Source organism: Macrobrachium rosenbergii, chromosome 26 (assembly GCF_040412425.1).
Source record: "Macrobrachium rosenbergii isolate ZJJX-2024 chromosome 26, ASM4041242v1, whole genome shotgun sequence".
NCBI lineage: Eukaryota > Metazoa > Arthropoda > Malacostraca > Decapoda > Palaemonidae > Macrobrachium > Macrobrachium rosenbergii.
In genome coordinates, this window is record NC_089766.1 from 3,177,273 (window position 1) to 3,193,159 (window position 15,887).

Sequence of the window (15,887 nt, forward strand, 5' to 3'; positions counted from 1 at the left end):
CAGGATGAATATGTGATGCTAGGAGTTGAGGAACAGTAAGTCAAAAAAGTAATAAATATGGAGGAAGCAGGAACCAGGGGCGTCATTTCTGATTTTTTGTTGGGAGGGGCAAAGATGGTTTGGCGAGCGAAGCGAGCCTAACCAGCTGGGGTTTCTTTTATTTTGAGCTATTTTATGTGCTTTTTGAAGCCACATAAGCAAGATATTTCAGCAAAATAGGCAGAGAAACAAAACATTGTGTGTGATAGAGAAATATAGAAAGCTAGATAGATAGATATAACTTAATGTGGTGACACATTTGAATTTCGGTAGGAATAATAGAAAACTCACTGCTGTTACTTCTTGGGGCTTGGGGGTGTGAGGGGGGCGGGCAAGTTGAGGCTTGGGGGGGCAGTTGCCCCCCCCCCAAATGACGCCCCTGGCAGGAACACCTAAATGTCAAGATATAATAGATACAGAAGCCCTAGACCATATAGGATTTCAAGCAGAGTGCGGAAGACAGGACACAGGAGACAGTCTCCTGTCCATGAGAAAGATGACCTTCTCCTTGAAAGGTTAATGAAAACAACGTTGATCACCTCAGGATCTGTTTATTATTAGCTTTGATGTTAATACAGTACAATTAATCATACTATTATGGTTCCTGCTTATTTTCAAGTCCCCAGCAGTCTGGGAACATGAGAAATATAAGCGAGGAAATGAGACCTGCCGGTCTCTGCTTGACATGGTCCCAAGCTCACTTTAAACAGCAGCTGGACTTCGGTATTGTCTTAAAAAAGAAAAAAAAAATTACTGGTTAAATGCCTACGTCTGCTTTTAATAATCCAAGATAACCTAGAAACTGACACTTACAAGACAATGTTGCATTTTATTCTACAAAGTTGTTTTGTTTTGTTTGTTTTCTCAAATCAAGGCACATTGTAAATACACAGGTTACACATGCATGGATACCACTTGCTGAAGTAAAGCAAACTTGTATCAGTGTCAATTCAAAAATCTCTTTATAATTTACATTATGTGGCACCCTAGTGAATATGGATATATCAACAAAGCTTAGATGTACACAATCGATTAAAAAAAAAAAAAGCCTTTTTAACTGAATCGTTTTTTAAAATATCTTCAAGTGTAATAAAACGTAAACCTCAATTCTAAAACCTTCAGATGGGCAAAGCTTTTTTGGGGGGGAATAACGAAGTATTCCCATCTATTGTCCAATGACGTTAAGGCACGCTCTCCGCTTTAGGTAAAAAAGGCACCTTGTTTTTGCATTACGGTTTTGTTTCATGTACAACAACAAGCATCAATAGGGGAAATGAATGTGGGGGTAGAGTACAAGAGGGTTAAACAAAGCATACATATTTAATAAAAGGGTATGATGAGCAATAACATAATTAGGTATAACACATGTACTACATACTCTCACATATATTAGTATAACTAATTAAGTACCTCAAAAGGGATTCATGGCACAACGTCCAACTAAGGAACAATTTTTTTTCCCACCAACGATAGTTCGTCGTCAGACAGCTAACTTGGTACAGAGCAAAAAGTGTGAATCGCGATGGTTAGCAGCCTCTAGACTTAAACAAATTCTAAATATATTCAGATCTTTAGTACAGAACCTTATTATATACATGTACGTAACTCCAAAGAGATTCCGTCTTTACATTTCACTGTTATTTACAATTGAGAACTATATACACAGGCCTTTATCACTGTGATTATTTACACACATCTTTTTTCATTATGATCCGACGTTACGGCCAAGCATACAGGAAGAGAGATTTCAAGTTACACTTAACTCGTCTTGAACCTACAGTAGGGAAGAAAGGTCAAGAGGGGGTTGGGGAAGACTAGTAAAAACACTGTTATATAATTTCTAAAATGGGAAGAATTTCATTAAGACATGCATACGAGTACTTGTGGAGAGTAGGAATTGAAAAAAAGTGGTTAAAATTGTTCAAGATCCTTGAAAATCCTACATCAAAATGAAAATGACTGTATGCCTTTGCGAGTCAATATCCTTATGACAAGGACCCTACCTTCAGTCAATTTCCTTATGAAAAGAAACCCAACTTCAGTCCATTTTATGAAAAACACTCTAGAATGGATGTAGTATTTTTCTCTCAGGCAAAGGTTGGCCATTTCCTTTTCATGCCATGGAAAAGGACTCATAACCTGACTGCGGCAAGATATCTGGAAGTGTATCACTACGACAAAGTCTGCAGTCGAGGAATCTTATGCAGGTTAATCTGGCTACCGAAAGAATTTGCGCAAGCCAACTCCAAATGGTACCTAGCCTTTAAATATGCCCTTCGTACTGGATCAAATCCTAAGACTTCCTTGCATTTACGTGACAGAGTATGAGGAACCAGATCAAATAAACATTCACAAACACAACAATACCTTATCTACACAAATCAATAAATATAGTCATATACGATACCTCTTCTCTCACGGAGAAATAGCTGCTTTAATTCAGAGTAGAAAAAAAAAAATTGCTAGATACATGAGAATGAGGGAACTACTTTTCAATAATGATAAAAAATAATTACAAAAGACAAGAGGGGGGGGGCCAAAACACAATAATGATAGGTTTCCACAACAAAGGGATTATCATGTAGCTTTTTCTCTGCAATATGCGTTTCCATTCAAAACTATCCTAACCTTTCTAAGAAAAGAAAAACTGAGCAAAATTTATTCAACTGATCTAAGATTATCATATTGCAGTCAGAAATCTTTCGAGTGTAAGTCGTACCAAAATAACTTTCTATTGCTATGATTGTGGACAAAGTATCTCTTAGCACATGTAATACATGATCTATGGCTGATTGTTTTGCTTGCAGCGTTCCTAAAGCATACAGCAACATCCAAATGTTTAAATCATCAAAAAAGTAAATCGCTAGACTTCAAATATTCATACATAAAAAATATCCTTGAATTCAAAACAACCGCCGTCAATGCTCTTGTGAAATTTGCAAAGATTTGCAACAACAACTGTTTGTTTTATGTAATGAATCAATGATCTGGCATTGTATTCCATCCTGCATGTTGGGACTTCTCCAAGTATTTCTATAAGTACTTGAGGGAGAACAGGGGAAGCTTAGAGAGGCCGGGTGAAGTTGGCGGGGAAGAGTCCTTTTTCGCCGCTGCCTTCTTTGATTCCGCAAAGCCAGCCCTCCTCCTGTGGTGGGACGACACCAAAGAGCAAAGTCAGAATTTTTCCATTTATAACAGCCAAAACTAGTACATAATTTGAATGTACAAGTTTCCGCAGCAGTAATATAATTGATGAGTATATCTGCATATTTTGTGACAACAACTTGCAAACAGAAAACCCACATCTCGACAAGTATAGTAATCTTTAGACACAACTACTGTACTTCTGTACTAAATCAGACCTAGGGATTAGTTGAAATCTTTACTTTAATAATATATGACAAAGAGCACTGCATTATCAGTTATCCAGTGACACATTTTATTGTGACCTTACACAAGTATAAAATCATTATAATTGGAATTGTCAAAAGGTAGTAGCTGCATTATCCATTAGGAAATCTGTTTATGAATAAAAAAAAATATATTTTTTATGGCAATGTTAATAGACTTTATACATAGCAATAACATATAGTGTTACAGCATAATATGAGCCCTTTATCGAGCACTTGTTCTGCATTACCTGGCCGAAGTCTCAAATATACCTGTAACTTTGATCAATGCTTTTCGTATTTCTCACTTCAAAGTAGTTGTGACACACAAAACATTTACAGTGATTACTAAAATATATTTCAATGTCCATGTACTGTACATAAAAAAACTGCATGTCAATAATCAACAAGCATATTATTTAACATCATGACTACCAATTCACTGTATTTTTCCAGAGTAAGCAAAGAAATGTATTGAAATCAAGATGACGAACCTGTTCTTCCGGATCATCATATTCGACCACCTGTATGATGTCGCCGACTTCGAAGCTGATTTCATCCACGTCCTCACGTGTGTACTTGTAGGTTGCACGCACACGGTATAGCACACCTTGTGGGAGTCCTTCTGTGGTCGCACCTGTCAACGTACCATTCTGTATTCCTCCATCTTAAATAAAATTTTCAGACAATGAAGGAGGAGGAGATTAGTAGTACATATTGTCTGGGGGAAACATAAGTGAAGTAAAGCTGTTACAAAAAAACATTTAGAAAAGGGGAAAGCACATGGGGGGATAAACGCCAAACTGCGAAAGGTAAAAAAGAACACATTAGCGTAGGTTCGGCCTAAACCCCAAACGTGACTGATACTCTGGCAAGAAAATATTAATCTGTTCGTTGGCGTACATGACCATAAAGGTACTAAAGTCATACAGACGAAACACACAATAGCCAAAGGGTTATTTATGACGAAACTTAAAACATCATTTAAGTTTTACAAAATATTCAAAGGAGAAACTAAGTAGGCAGTACGTCAGAATGAAAATATATATGTCTGTGAATCTTTGTAATGACAGTGGAGAAAAAGTTTACAGTGTACATATACAAACAAACTTAATTTGTAATTTGTCAGTTTTATGGTTGTTCAGTATAAAGGAAAAGACAATGTACCTGCTTATTCTCTTTGAGGGAAAGAAAGTGTAAATTCCATATAATTTAAATTGAAATATAGTCTAAGTTTCTTATATGGATTTTAATTTGAATATCATTTGTGGGATTCATATACATAAAAAATATGCTGTAACTCTTTTATTAATCTCATGGTATATGAGTTTTTCCTTTTATTAAAGCCCGCCCTCTATAAATCCATACTTTATCAGGGAAAAACTAATATGAATTTGATAAAAATGTGAGTTTTTTAACATAACCACTTTTCAATACTCTGTAATGGTTTATCGTGTAAATAATCTAACGTGTTAGACTGCACTGTACTGTAATCTATTCTTTAGTTACTGCATCTAAAATTGAAATTACAATTTAGCCTGGAAAGGATGTCTTAAACATGACCTCCCCATACTGGTCTCATTTTTCCCCAAACCAGAGCACTTTCTAAATCACACTCCTGCAAAACATTTTTACAAATGGATGATGACAAAGAGTACACATGGTTTAATTTGTGCGCTTAATAATGTTGTTTCATGAAAAACTAAAAGAAGTAAACAGTGATGCGAGGAAGAAGAAATAAAGATAAAGAAAATCTTAACTGCTACAAGGAATTGGTGTTTGAGGTCTCTAAGAGAAACAAATATGGATAAAGTTATAGTAAGGAATCCTACACGAACATATTTCTGATACTGTTCTCAGAAACATAATAACATATTTCTTGTGAAAAGTATGGTAAAATTAAAACACTGTTCATTTCACTAACTTCCAACAAGTAGTAAAGTACTGTGGTGCTATGCCACTCTTTTCAATCTTCCCTCACAAAGATGAAGAAGTATTTTGGTTTAATCAGCTATGTTTTTCATGCATGACTTAGTTAATGATCTGTTGCATTTCAGAAATATCAGTTACTACAAAAGAAAATGGAAACAATTACTACCAACTTATCAATATAGTCATTCTTATGAAGAGAGAGAGAGAGAGATAACTACTGACATGAATCAATATTATTTTACTAGGAATCTTACCCTACCATAAATCTTAGTCAAATTTCATAAATGAATGTAAATTAAATAAAAATAAAATTACATGGCAAACACTATTAGCTACAGTACATTACAAACAATGGAACAGGCTGCGGTCCTTGAACAAATGTCATTCATCTTTAGACATGCCTTCAACATTAGTGTTTGTTAACGTTAGTATCTGAGGAAAAAATACATTACGAGCAAGTACAGAGAGTGCCGTGGATCCCAGGGCATACCACTCTTGCACGTTAATAGATGCAGCTAGACAATTAATGAAAGAGATCTATCCGCTAATGACAGCAAATCAGAGCAACGCTTCCTGTAAATCCAAAGCTCTACGTCATACCCAACCCTACCAAGCACCAGTCATCGTCTAAGATGAAAGCAAACAGAATGTCAACAACAACCTTCAACTACAAAGCAAGCAGTGACCCTCATCTGGCTCCTAGTGTCTGGTAGGTACTACCACCAAATGTGAGCGACAGAAAGAAACTGAAGGAGTACTAGTGTAAAAACTGGTCAAAAACATAAAAACACTGGTGGTTCCATCCGATCAACACCACTTCTTTTTTTTTTGGCCAACGACTGTTTTGCCCCCAAGTTGTTTGCTTGCACTTACCCACGGGGATGTCATAAATCTCCTCCACCTTTTTGTCGAGATCAGCCAAAGGAGATGTGAAGGAAGGACCGTTACTGAGCGCTGACTCAGCAGCTGGGGAGACAGAGGGTGCCATAGTGCCAGGGTCCTGGGCGCCAGGGGGAGAATCGACAAGCTCAAGGTTGCCAGTGGCATTTGCGACCTCGCTCGACTCAAGGCTCTCATTCCCTTGTCCTTGTCTACTCACCCCCATGCCTGGCACATTCCACCATTAATTAGTATGTTAAGTTGCATATTTAAAAGACATTAAAAGCTCATGAAACATCACAAGAGTTCAACCTCAGAGTGACAATGACAACTACCTCAGGGCTAAAGGTTCACGGCTAAATTCTCTTTTCTCTTGATCAAAGTCATGCATTTACAGATCCCCTTGGTTAATCTTGGAGAATTCAAGTGTTTCTATCAATATACACGACAAAAAAAGACTAAAGTTCTATTGTGGACCATTCATTGCTTGTTAGTTACGAGTTATCAACACTAAGTCTTTATGCAAAAACTCTCTTGGACACAATAACTGACAGAATGTATTTTGAAAAACTTTATTGGACTAGTCTGGTCTGACGCTAATGCAGAAATCTCTCTATCACCATGTTATTTTTTCCATGAAAAAATGAAAAAGTGTAAAACTTGTACAAACATGGAAAATCTCTTATTTGTCTTTGCAATATACAAATCTTATTCCAGTTAAACATAACTATAACTGCTTAACTCCAAAATTAAATTTTACATTACTAAATCACTCTTAATCACAAAGCCATGCCATTATATTACTGAGTAACCTTGTGATGTGAGGTTGTTTAGGAGTTAAAACATCTGCATAAACACAACCTTCAGAATAATATCAAGTTGCTCTAAAACTACCTGATTACCAGAGACTACTAATTTTCTTTCTTGAAGCCTCTTCGTTTTCAACTTGATGCATGAATACATAAACTCTGAATGATGTGTAGAGCAATCACTTATTTTCTTTACTAAGGGAATCAACGAGCACTAGAGTGACTTCAAGTACTGAACATGATTGAAAAATGTAGACATACTTTCATTAAAGTGACACTCCCCATGACTGGAGTGTCATAAAATGTGTCCTAAGCAACACAGATGAAACACACAATGGAACGACTGGTCTTGTGCATGAATGGGGAATATTACTTACAGAAGCAAAACAAAAAGAAAAAGAGAGACAGCTACGAAAACTGCAACAAATGAGGCAAAAGGAAAAACTTTTGTTCTGCTCATGAGCTTTCTAATAAAAATAAAGCTTTTATTTTGTTAGTAGTATCTATAATTGAGTGATAGAATGGATAACCAGTGTAAAAAAAAAAAAAAAGCAAACAAAATGCATTATATAATCTCTTAAACGTTTAAAAGCATCTTGGTTAGACTGCCGACTAGCTGCTTGTCATAAATGTTGCACTTGTAACCAGTTTGGTCTGTCATGGTGCCAAAACTATGGAAATCACAGATACACTAAGAGCATACTCTTAATGAATACAGCACGGTTTACTTCTATCATTTCCAGGGAGATCATGGGCATTTTAAATGGGAGTCTTTTGTTTCCTTTCATAGCTTATCCTCTAAACATAGGAACATTTTGTGTTTTAATAGAGTTGAAAGTTTCCCAATGAGTAGCAGCAGCAAGGGTCTGATCATTGACCTGTCCTCAATTTCATAAAGACCAAACAGACACAAATATAATCAGCACCTTGGCTCAGTCTCTACCCACTAGTGATCTGGGCATCCAAGGTAAAGGTTGCTGATGACTCGGAAGGTGCATCTGTTCTTCCCCATCCCCATGTGCCCGTGTAAATCTTTCATGCCTTACAAGCAGTTCGAACTCTGGACCACTGTGTCATGGATCTAGGAAATGTCCAACATAAAAAGACAATATCTGACCAGAGTTAACCTACTGTGGTTTGTGAGAGATGAGGTATAACAGCCAAGCAAAAATGGGGCATCTTACACAATTGGCTATTCTTCCATCTCTGGGCATAAATAAATCCTTGACCCCGATACGAAAAAATTTTGTATTTTGCTGCAGAAAGTGCATGGAAATACCCAGATCATGTGGCTGATCATTCACATAATAAAAAATAAAGGTGCTGTATTCAATAAATTGTATGCTCTTCAAAAACAATCTTATAAAATGTAATGCTCCATTGTTCCTGTACAGCAAACAGGGCAAAAACTGAAGAATGGGAGTTGAGCAAAATATCTCTTTTTGGGCATGGCATATGACAAGGTTTCCTTATCAAAAAGTCTACTGTTATCTATCTTATGCATGTCAAGCAGATAATCAGTCCAATATGCATGTAGCAGCAGAGTTACCCGGAATGGAAGTTCATGATCAAAAGATCAGGTAACATACTTTCTGAAAAGTTTCAAGCAAATGGCAAATTATACTTGAATGTTTGACTCTGTATATAAGTGTACTGACAACACCTATCTTCCGGATAACTTTGCAACCACAGTGCCTTGTGTAGGCATTCTCATAAGTAAAAACAATGTTTTTATACATTTAATATATTTATATACATGGCCAAAAATAGATTAAAATGAACTTTATTATGAGTAAAATTAAACAAGCTGCAAAAGTAAATGAGTGGTTATCACAGCAAGCATGTTAGTAAATATTTAAAATCTTGCACACTCGGACTGTCAGAAGATGTTAACCGTAAAACATTCTTCAATCCTTAATCACTACTGTATGCCCATTCCTCTACGTTCGTCAGGCAACAATAAATGCTACAAATTTGAAAAGGTACGTTGGTATTAAACAGCGAAGAGACAAGTGCCTAATAAACCGGAAACAGAAACCGATCATTACGCTAGTCAAAACATTCCCTATTTCTGCAGGCTGGCAGAGACTACCGACTAAATAGACTTGAGTAGAGGTCATTAACCCAATCCAATTTTCTCATGCTTTCATGATACCTACCACCTACTTGCTTAATGGTACCAAATACTCAGAGATAACAGTGTTGCAGAATTTGGGTTAAAGTACAAAATACTCCAACAAACTCTATTCATGTGATGTGAGACTACAACAAACCAAAAATAGACCTTGACAGATTTACAAAATAAAAGAGCAACAAAACATGAGGCTTAAAAGCTGAAATGATGCAAAACATTGCCAGTTCTGACTGCCATCCCAACTGAATACAAAAATACAGAATTATATGCATGACGTCACCATTCCCAATACAGTGCTGTATCAAAATGTTTCAAGAAGGTAATTTAACCAACAGAACCAAAAGAAAAAGATAGGCTGGACTGGAAAGAAAAATAATTACTGATTATTTATATCATCTAAATAACTGGAATACAGGTATAAAAATCTAAACCTGCATTACACGAGCAATTACAGTATGTATGAAAATATCTGAGCTGCAATATAAAGGAATTTAAAATACTATATACAATAAGCCAATTTTCATATCTATTTCTAGTAGTCTGCAAATCCGGTATTAAAGATGGTAAAAATAATCAGCTTGCGTACAAGAATATCAATTACATTATCTTACCTTAAGGTAAACTGCGTAACATTCTTATAACCACAGTACGTGTACTGAACTTTTACTTTAGCATCTTATCTTATCAATATTAACATTCTCAAGACTCTACATGCACATATTTAAACCTATGATACCAATTGGTAGCTGCAATATCATGACAGAGACAACTTTGCCAAAAAATAAATATGGCTGAGGATCAGCCTTCTACAGTGCAGTGCCATAATTAACGATCAGTGGGAAATTAACAGAAAAGAACTACAGGCAGTCCCCGGTTTACGACGGTTCCGGCTTACGACGTTCCGAGGTTACGACGCTTTTCAAATATATTCATCAGAAATTATTTCCTGGCTTACGACACATGTTCGGGGTTCTGACGGCGTCGTCGCCGATCCGACGGAAGAAATATGGCCCCAAAATGGCAGAATAATCATAATTTGAAGGTTTTTTTTATGTAAAACTCAATAATAATGCAGTTTACATCGTTTTCAATGCACCCAGAGCATTAAAAGTAAGGTTTTCTTATGATTTTTGACGATTTTCGACGATGTTCCGGCTTACGACGATTTTCGGGTTACGACGCGGCGCAAGAACGGAACCCCCGTCGTAAACCGGGGACCGCCTGTATTATACTTATCCTCCAAGGCATTATTTTACAGTTCTCCCAAAAATGCCACAGTAAAATTCTTTTAAATGATCTTCTTTCGCAGAGCACAGTAGAAGCTGAGTATTAATGAGCACCTCATATACTGTATTCTGAGAAGATAAACACCTGCACAGATAACATTACAAAATCAAGGCACCCCTGACCTGTTGCTCGCAACCCAAAGATTAAAGACACAACTCATTGAGGTGCAATGTATGTAAATCCAGGATAAACATTATATATAAACACTCTTGAAGTCAGTTTGCCAAAAAAAGCCAATTTGCAACTTAATTTTACACTTACGCCTAAAACAAAATCAAGTACTCCAACTGGAAGTTATTCAAAATCAGCAAGTAATGTAACTCAAAAATACAACACTGTATACCACTTAGGTAAGGAGTGGTGATCCAAAAAAAGGAAAACCTATATTAACACAAATTACTGTACTGGAGAAAATGATAGCCCTTTACTTCACAGAATTAAGCAAAATAAAAATAAATATCCTCAGTCGTATTTATAATATGGCAAGTGAAGATTACCAGGCAGCTACAAAGATATTTTTTCAACTTGAGACCAGGAGCACTTACCTCTCATCCTTTCCCAGAACGACACAAAGATCTTCGTTTTGTGATTAAACTTAATGAACTCTATCAAATAACTAAGCATAAGGGCTTAAGCAGATGAAAGCTAAGTGCCTACACTCACTGTCCCTTACACACCCTAATTTTCCCCCAGTGGAAAGCAGAAAATTAAGTAAACCTGAAATACTTCACTCTCTCCTAATTAGCTGAAGGTAAGGTATATGTGATACAAAGGAAAGATGCACCCCCAAACATCATTCACCGAGAGCATAAGCTTCTAATAAGGGAGAAGCAGTCGATTCTGTAAAGACGGGTGCCAAGCAAAGATGGTTCACCAGCCATGATCATGCAGAGATCTACTGAGCTGCAATGCAAAGCCATGGAACTTTGGAAGCAGTGAATGCATAGAGAGAGGGAGAGAGAGAGAGAAAGAGTAGCACTCGAAGGTGGATTACCGTACCAGAATGTATCCTCCTCCTTGGAAATGATGGCAAAATGTGGGACTGTATTAATTCCTTTACCTTTGCAAATCCTGCTTAAGAGTAAGTATTGATGAACAGACCTAAATTTTATGACTGACACATCACATCAAAGCCTGCTTTTGTACCCCACGACATTACCCTCAGGTAAACAGCACAATGACAGAAGCATTCAGATCACGACAGCCCAGATAACACGCCAAAAATGAGCAACCAAACTCACACTAGCACAATAGATTACCCATCAATCTTCTCATTAGAATATTTTCAAACTTAAACCAGCAGCAATTTCTTTTTACTCAAGAGTATGTCCTTCAGTCTCACAGTATAACCTATAAGTCTCAGAGTAAAAATCCTGCAAGGAAAAGTGTCCGCTACAGTCATCACTGCTGACAACAAACCTCTTACTTTTGCAACTACTGTAGTAGCCAGTAGTAATATCAAAAAGAAAACAACCTTTGAATTCATTCAGTACACATCATCTCTACTTCTTCCCCCTACCATGAGTTAGTTCTGCCCCGAAAGAGTTAATTACCTACCATAACAAGGATTAAAGACAACTTCACACATTACACAACCTAAATAGCATTCTATAGTTAAGAAACAAATACACTACTATCAGTAAACCTTGAAAAAAAAATTGCATATTCTACTGGGCATTCAAGAAGTCAAATCTTGTTCATTTTTTAGGTGGTATGACATTCATAAACTCAATGAACATATACTTTTATGGAAGAAATCTCAAAGATAATACACACTATACAATTACCAAATGTGATTTGACTTCCAAAAGAGATCAAACATTATTCTAAAATACAAAACTGGGGCCTCACAGACACTAAATAAAAATACTTTGATAATCACCCAATAAAGATGTTTGTTCCCTTTACTAAACAATTGTAGACAACAGTATCAAATTTAATTTGTTTAACAGGGCTGATATCCTTGATATAATTTTTCATTCTTGCCAAACTTTACAGCAATTTAAGACGAATTCCTGTTAAATCTCATCTTCATGAAATGTAAAACATCATGACGATAATCACCAGATCACAATTAAAAGCTACAGAAGCTTAACCAAATCGCTATTGACAAAAAGCTGCTCATATTTCATATGTGTGACAAAACTACATCAATTAAGCAACAATCATTAGACCATTATAAAGAAAAATTACTGTTCAGGGGAAAAAACATCTAAAAGTGGATGAATTCTGACTGCACTGCTCCAGTGTGCTATATCCCTAACTACTGTCTAGAACAACAAGACAAAAATACACACACACAATTAGTCCACAAAGTTACCGCTACTAGACTCAGCGTAGCTTAAATTAGGGTGTCAGTTCTTAGCATAATCTGAAGACTTGAGAAATTAAAATTGTATAAAAACAGCTACAAATCAACCGGTTAATGGACCTTAAAGAAAAATAAAATAAACATTCAATATACAATTTCAAAATAACCAGAATAAGTTAATGCTGACAAGTGTTGATATAAAGTACCTAGTGTTAAAACATACATTTTCTCTGGGGAAAAATGGTGTACTTGTCATGTGGCCTTCTGAGAACTGAAGAGCCAGCTACAAAAATCTCGCAATAAACTCTGCTGTCAAAATCATTGCATTTTGTATCCTGGATACAATGTGCTTTCAGAATACAGCGCTAGCCTTTTGAATATCATTTTACAAAACTGTTTTAACTTGTGATAAGCAACCCTTTCACATGAAGATGACATACTGACTTGGGTCACTAAAGGCGAAGTCTCAACTTTCTATACGAAAGGCTCATATATTTGTTCTTCAGAAAGGAAAACAGTTCTAAAATGTTCACTGAAGCTGTACAAGGAAATTATCCTCTCCTACCTTACGACAATAAATGTCAATTAAATGGTTTCTGTTTAGAATACGAAAATCAAACTTCTTTTTAAATATCTACAGTTAGGTTTTTACCCAGCAATTTCCCTATTTTTATATATTGCTGGATGGAATGTCATGCAGAAATTTCCCTTGGTTATAATCTGACAGAGAATATTTATCCAAAATCTGTTAAAAGTAGTGCAAATTATGCATTCCTCAAAAGCACAATGCATCTCACTGGGGAAGAAGAAACATTTACTCGAGTATTTATTCTCTATTCTACACAGAAATTAAAACTGATCAAAACTTACCAGGGGGAACTTTAGTGCCTATGACTTCTCCGTTGGACCGAGCAGAGGAGAGGGTGCCATTAACCTTCTTGTCTTCAAACTCAATCTCCTCGTATGGACGTCCAATTTCCTCCTTCTTGTGAGTCATGGGACCAGAGATTGTTGGACGTCTAAAGGAGATAAACGTTCGTAAAATTACCCATTTTGCATGAGATTATTCGATCGTATTGCAGAGAAGTGTCTATGGTATTTCGTTTGCTCTGAACCTTAACTAGAATCAAGTCCGGCACTTATGGACTTAAAAAGCTTTCAAGAAACCTTTAGGCATAGTCTATGCACTTGAAAGAGATCTCACACCAAGGAGAAAAAACCAAAAGAGATGACAATCCCAAAAGCATTGTTCCTTTAATCATATTACAGCTTTTGTGAGCATAACTTTGCATTAGAAAAGAGACCCCATGATTAAGATATGAAGCTTCAAGACAATTCCATTTTTATACATAGAACAAGGTGAGTGCGCAAATTCCTTTGCATCTTGAAAATTCCAGTGCTTTCTGGTGTTAAACTGCTTATTGAAGTTCTTACTACATGGTTTCAGTATTATAAAAAATTATTGTAATTTGAAGTGCTAAAGAAGTAATTTGAACAGCTACATTACTTGACTAACAGCGTAAGTTGGTATAAAGGAGAGAATACAAGATACCCACCACCTCTGTGCAGCTTCAGTAATTAAAAAAGGGGTCTGGATTATGGAGAGAAATCTTTTCAGCAACGAACTAATGTGCTGCCCTGTATAGCTGATGTTATCTACCAAAATGTTATGTAGTGCATGAAGCATCAAAGACAACTTTATACAAGGTTGATATATGACAACTTGAACTAATGCTTACCCAATCAGTAGACACTACACACCATGACATGATATATTGTACCTAAAAGCTCCCCCGACCTATAAAAGACAACAAGCTATGCCTAAAATGTTACATTAGTATCAAATGTAAATCCTACACACACACTACAAATTCTACATTTGGATTTTCCATAGGTGACATGGGGTAAACTTTTTAGTGTAAATCACAATTATAACGGTAACAATGGTGGTTAATAAAAACAATCTCCAATGGTCAATGAAATGGGCCTCTTCAGGTAATGGTTAAGGACTCACATTAGTGATCCACAAAAAGGAAGTCCCAGACTCCACCATTTAACTAAAATATAAGCTGGCTGTTCTACCACAGATGCCCTGTTAATCCAAACGTACCATAATCTAATTACAAAATGCGGTGGTTCTTAATGTTTTGCTGTAATTACTTGAAAGTTAATGGAAGCTGAATGTATTGAAAATATGTGGAAACTAACATTTATTCAAATGAATGATGAAAACCAATACTTCTTTTTCTCATAAAATTATTCAAATCTGCAAAAGCACTTTTCTATATAAAAAGTATTCTTAAAATAACAATGCCCCTTAATAAGAAACAAAGATGCTGTATTCTTTTCGATGGAACTTTAAATCATTACCAACTTTTTTTTTTGTATTACTAAATTTGAAAACAAGGAGTTCACATCATCTTTTGCTTTACCCAATTATTTACTGGTAATGGACAAACGAGTACTGTACACTCAAATACTGTACATAATATTGTCATTTTATTCAAACATTTAATATTAATAAAGGAGACCCATATACCCCAATTTATAAAATAGCATTCTGAAAGTCTACCAAGTTAAGAGAACCCTACGCCAAAGTCGAACATTCCTACGAAGCGACCTAGACTATTCCCGTGAAGACCAGATACAAGAAGTCCTGCATGACACAAGTGAAGGAGTATCCTAGACCATATTTGCAAATGATATTGTAAACATTGAATAAATGAAATCAGGATCAGAATTACTTGTCCTCATCAGCCTGAGAGTTGTGAGTAGGAGGAGGAGTAGGATTCAGGGCAGAGTCAGCACCGTTGTTGGCAAGGCTTTCGATAGGGAGCGGACTCGAAGGAGGGGTCGGAGCATGGTCATTATCTGGGATGGGTTTATATGACTGCTCCGTCTCCATGGGAGCGGAGGAAGAAGAATTCTCCATAGCGGATATTTCGAGCACTGCATCGTTCCCCTCGTTCAACTGGAAGGAGTTTTCTCCCTCATCTCCTGCCCCGCCATCGTACCACCTGTGGGCCATCGCCAATAACATGCAAACTACGTCAGAGTTCCGTGAGATGATAAAACTAACACAATCGGGTGGGATCAATTCTTAAAGA

At 36.4% G+C, this 15,887-nt stretch overlaps 1 protein-coding gene across 3 annotated transcripts in view; it reads right to left on the minus strand.

Moving 5' to 3' along the window:
* Positions 1-570: 570 nt before the first annotated feature.
* The window catches only part of Amph (amphiphysin), a 140,967-nt gene continuing 125,650 nt past the window's right edge, over positions 571-15,887 (minus strand). The window contains exons 7-11 of one of the 3 annotated variants that reach the window (XM_067127866.1): positions 15,525-15,797; positions 13,651-13,799; positions 6,234-6,467; positions 3,923-4,065; positions 571-3,184 (exon numbers count right to left, since the gene is read on the minus strand). In XM_067127866.1, the coding sequence (XP_066983967.1) occupies positions 3,104-3,184; positions 3,923-4,065; positions 6,234-6,467; positions 13,651-13,799; positions 15,525-15,797 (880 nt within the window). In that variant the 3' untranslated portion in view covers positions 571-3,103. Of the gene's footprint in view, positions 3,185-3,922; positions 4,096-6,233; positions 6,468-13,650; positions 13,800-15,524; positions 15,798-15,887 lie in introns of all 3 variants that reach the window. The other 2 variants (XM_067127865.1, XM_067127868.1) reach the window with 2 other exon arrangements.